Genomic DNA, 2,950 nt, shown 5'->3' with positions numbered 1-2,950 from the left:
GCTATTGATAAAATAAATTTTGGGCATTTTATCAATTGAGATATCTCACTTTTATATTTTTAAGATTAGAATAGTGTACAACAGCCTTAATGTGCACTGAGTGCGCACCAGTGCAACCAGTGAAATACGCTATAAGAAATGGCATACCCGACCTAACCTAACCGTTATTTCGCGACTCTGATCAAAGAGTCTCTAGTCTATAAGATTTTTTGCAAAAGTTGCGATGCAAGTTATGTGGGACAAACGCGAAGACAATTGAAAGTAAGAATAGCGGAACATAGAAATCACATCTGATAGAATACGTCCACTCGCAGCATTATAACGGAACATCGGTTACAAGAGGGCCATGATTTCGATTGGGATAACGTCACAATATTGGATCAAGAGCCACGACACTCCAAAAGATTAATCTCGGAAATGATACATATCAGGAGACAGATGCATGGACTCAACCTGCAGACGGATATGGAGGGGTTGCCCAAGGCCTACTTTCCGAGAATTGATAGCTTATAAATAGCGTTGTTGTCGTGAAGGTCTAGTCAGCCGTCAGTGTTGAGTGCGCACAGTAATAGGGTCTTTTTGAATTGATTTTTATTTGCTTTATAATTTCATCTGTTAGCATTAGATTAAACTGACGCACTGTGTTCGACGCTAACTGGCCGATATATTCAGGTGACCGGTTGCTGAGTATTATCATGTTTGTGATGCAGTGTCATTGTGAACATTGTGAGCCTCCTTACGCTCGGATAATTGTCAATAATTTACAATTAAATTTTAATTATACTTAGTTTATTATTCGATTCTTCTTTCTTTTCATCTCTTTATGGGAAATATATCACCTGATCGCTAAGAATTATTCGAACTTCTGATTGTGGGGAGCTCACAATGCTAAGACATCCCTTGGTCTTCTTAAGATTTTTGTTATACATAATTGTCTCTGAGGAGGGTTCACAAAAGTGAGCCGAAACATGTAAGAATGTCTGTTTGTAATAAAGAAGTTTTACTTCCTACATTTTTGGAATTTGCGTAATTTTATCTTCGCCTGACTCCTATTGCCCTTTTCAAGTTTTTGAATTTTAATTATATGTTAATAATTTCATAATAATAATTATTATGGTATTTACTGCAAATCCTTTTATTTATTCCATACTGGTTATTGGCACTGTCATTGTTCATTTAATTTTTTATTTTTCAATATTTAAGACAGAAATTATGAAAGTTAGGAAGAGAAACTAAGATGCATTATAAAGTATGTCAGACAAGGAAAGATTATCTCTTCATGATATACTTCTGTTTCTGCTTTCCTATACTTAATTGTGATAAAAGTAATGAAAATCTTCTATCTATAATAGTAATTCTGCTGATTGAGTCAGGCCTAGTTCCACAACTCATGGTTAACTCTTAATTGAGGTTCAATCTCATCTCTTTCCAATTCTAGAATTAGAAAGAGACAATGAATAAGTTAAATCTCGGTTAAGAGTTAACCGTAAATTGTGGCCTCAATCGTCGATTAAGTTAATCGGTGTTGGTAACAGTCGCCCTGAATATGCAAACTTCTCGACATGAAATATATCTCGCGTTTATATCTCGTGTTTTTTTTTATTCATATATAGAAAGGGCAGGGATTTAAAGGGAGACACTACAGGGAGTTCAACTGCACACACCATATTATCCCTTCCATTATGCTTACAATGCAATATTACAAAAATATCCGGTAAACAATTTGTCGTGCATGAATGTATATAAATATGTATAAACATACATAAACATGAAATTCATAAACATATATACAGTTATATATAAAATATGTTCATACATGTTCATACATTCTTCTTTCTTTTGTAAGATTACGTTTTAGTATAATAAAAATAATAATATAATGAGAAAACATCAAAAATACATTCTCGTAGTTTGTTTCAGAAAAAATAAAGTTTGGAGAAATCTATTGTAAAAAAATTGTTCATATACAATTATATATAATTTTATATGATTATACATAATTACGTATGAGCAATTTTTTTTTCGATTTAGTATAAGTCCATCTCCTAATTTTGCATTTACTTTAATCCTGTAAAAAGATTTTTAATTCCGTTTAGTTAATTCGGAGATTTTTATACGACTTTAATGTTGATCATTTGGTTACACCATATCTAATATAATTGAGATGAATACTCAGAAGCCTTAACTAATAATTTTTCGTAGCATGACAAAAGGAATATGATAAATAACAAGACTTTCATAAAATAATCTTGTATTTAATTCAGAATGTTATTTCTTTTCAGCTTTTTTCGCGCTTTTACTCGCTGCATCGCCAGCTTTAACTTTCTTAGTTTTCTTTTTTAATCTGTAAAACGCATCCGTCCGCAATTTATTTCTTATCTGCCTTGCTTTACGCAACTTGAAGCGGTCAAAGTCGCTAAGTTCTGCACGCTGAAACAGACAAATATTTTTCCCAAATATAATATAATTCCAAAATATATTATTTCTAAAGTTGCAACTAAGTCATCAGAATCAAGTTAGAGTTATCAGTAAAAGTCAGATGGCATTTTCTATCAAAAAATACTGGCTCATCACATATTTAATTTTTCTAAAAATAATTTTTCAATATTTAATTTTTTTTAAGACATAAAAATGCATATCGTTTACTAGAAATGAAATAAGTATTATATTTATTTAAATAAATAAACAATTAGCATATTTTGTAATACCTTCTTCTTGGCTTCAACTTTTTTGGCCCACATCGTCTCTTTCCAGAGTTCGTTAATATTAGCTGAATTCCACGCTTTACGCACAACACGAGTGGATCCAGAAAATGGAAAACGTAAACGGAATTTTGTCAAGTGAAGCTCATTGAGTCTCATTTCACCACGAGGTACGCCTGATAATGGACCATCGACTAGAACCTGTGTGTGTGTGTGTGTGTGTGTGTGTGTGTGTGTGTGTGTGTGTG

General features: G+C 32.4%; 1 protein-coding gene across 2 annotated transcripts in view; it reads right to left on the bottom strand.

Moving 5' to 3' along the window:
* Nucleotides 1–2,234: 2,234 nt before the first annotated feature.
* LOC108762961 (60S ribosomal protein L14) overlaps nt 2,235–2,950 on the bottom strand; it is a 10,946-nt gene continuing 10,230 nt past the window's right edge. For both annotated transcript variants that reach the window (XM_018510236.1, XM_018510237.1), the window contains exons 3-4: nt 2,709–2,903; nt 2,235–2,430 (exon numbers count right to left, since the gene is read on the bottom strand). In XM_018510236.1, the coding sequence (XP_018365738.1) occupies nt 2,269–2,430; nt 2,709–2,903 (357 nt within the window). In that variant the 3' untranslated portion in view covers nt 2,235–2,268. The remainder of the gene's footprint in view (nt 2,431–2,708; nt 2,904–2,950) is intronic.

Source organism: Trachymyrmex cornetzi, unplaced genomic scaffold (assembly GCF_001594075.2).
Source record: "Trachymyrmex cornetzi isolate Tcor2-1 unplaced genomic scaffold, Tcor1.1 scaffold327, whole genome shotgun sequence".
Taxonomy (NCBI): domain Eukaryota; kingdom Metazoa; phylum Arthropoda; class Insecta; order Hymenoptera; family Formicidae; genus Trachymyrmex; species Trachymyrmex cornetzi.
Note: the sequence above shows the minus strand (reverse complement) of the source record. Positions and strands in the feature narration are given on the sequence as shown.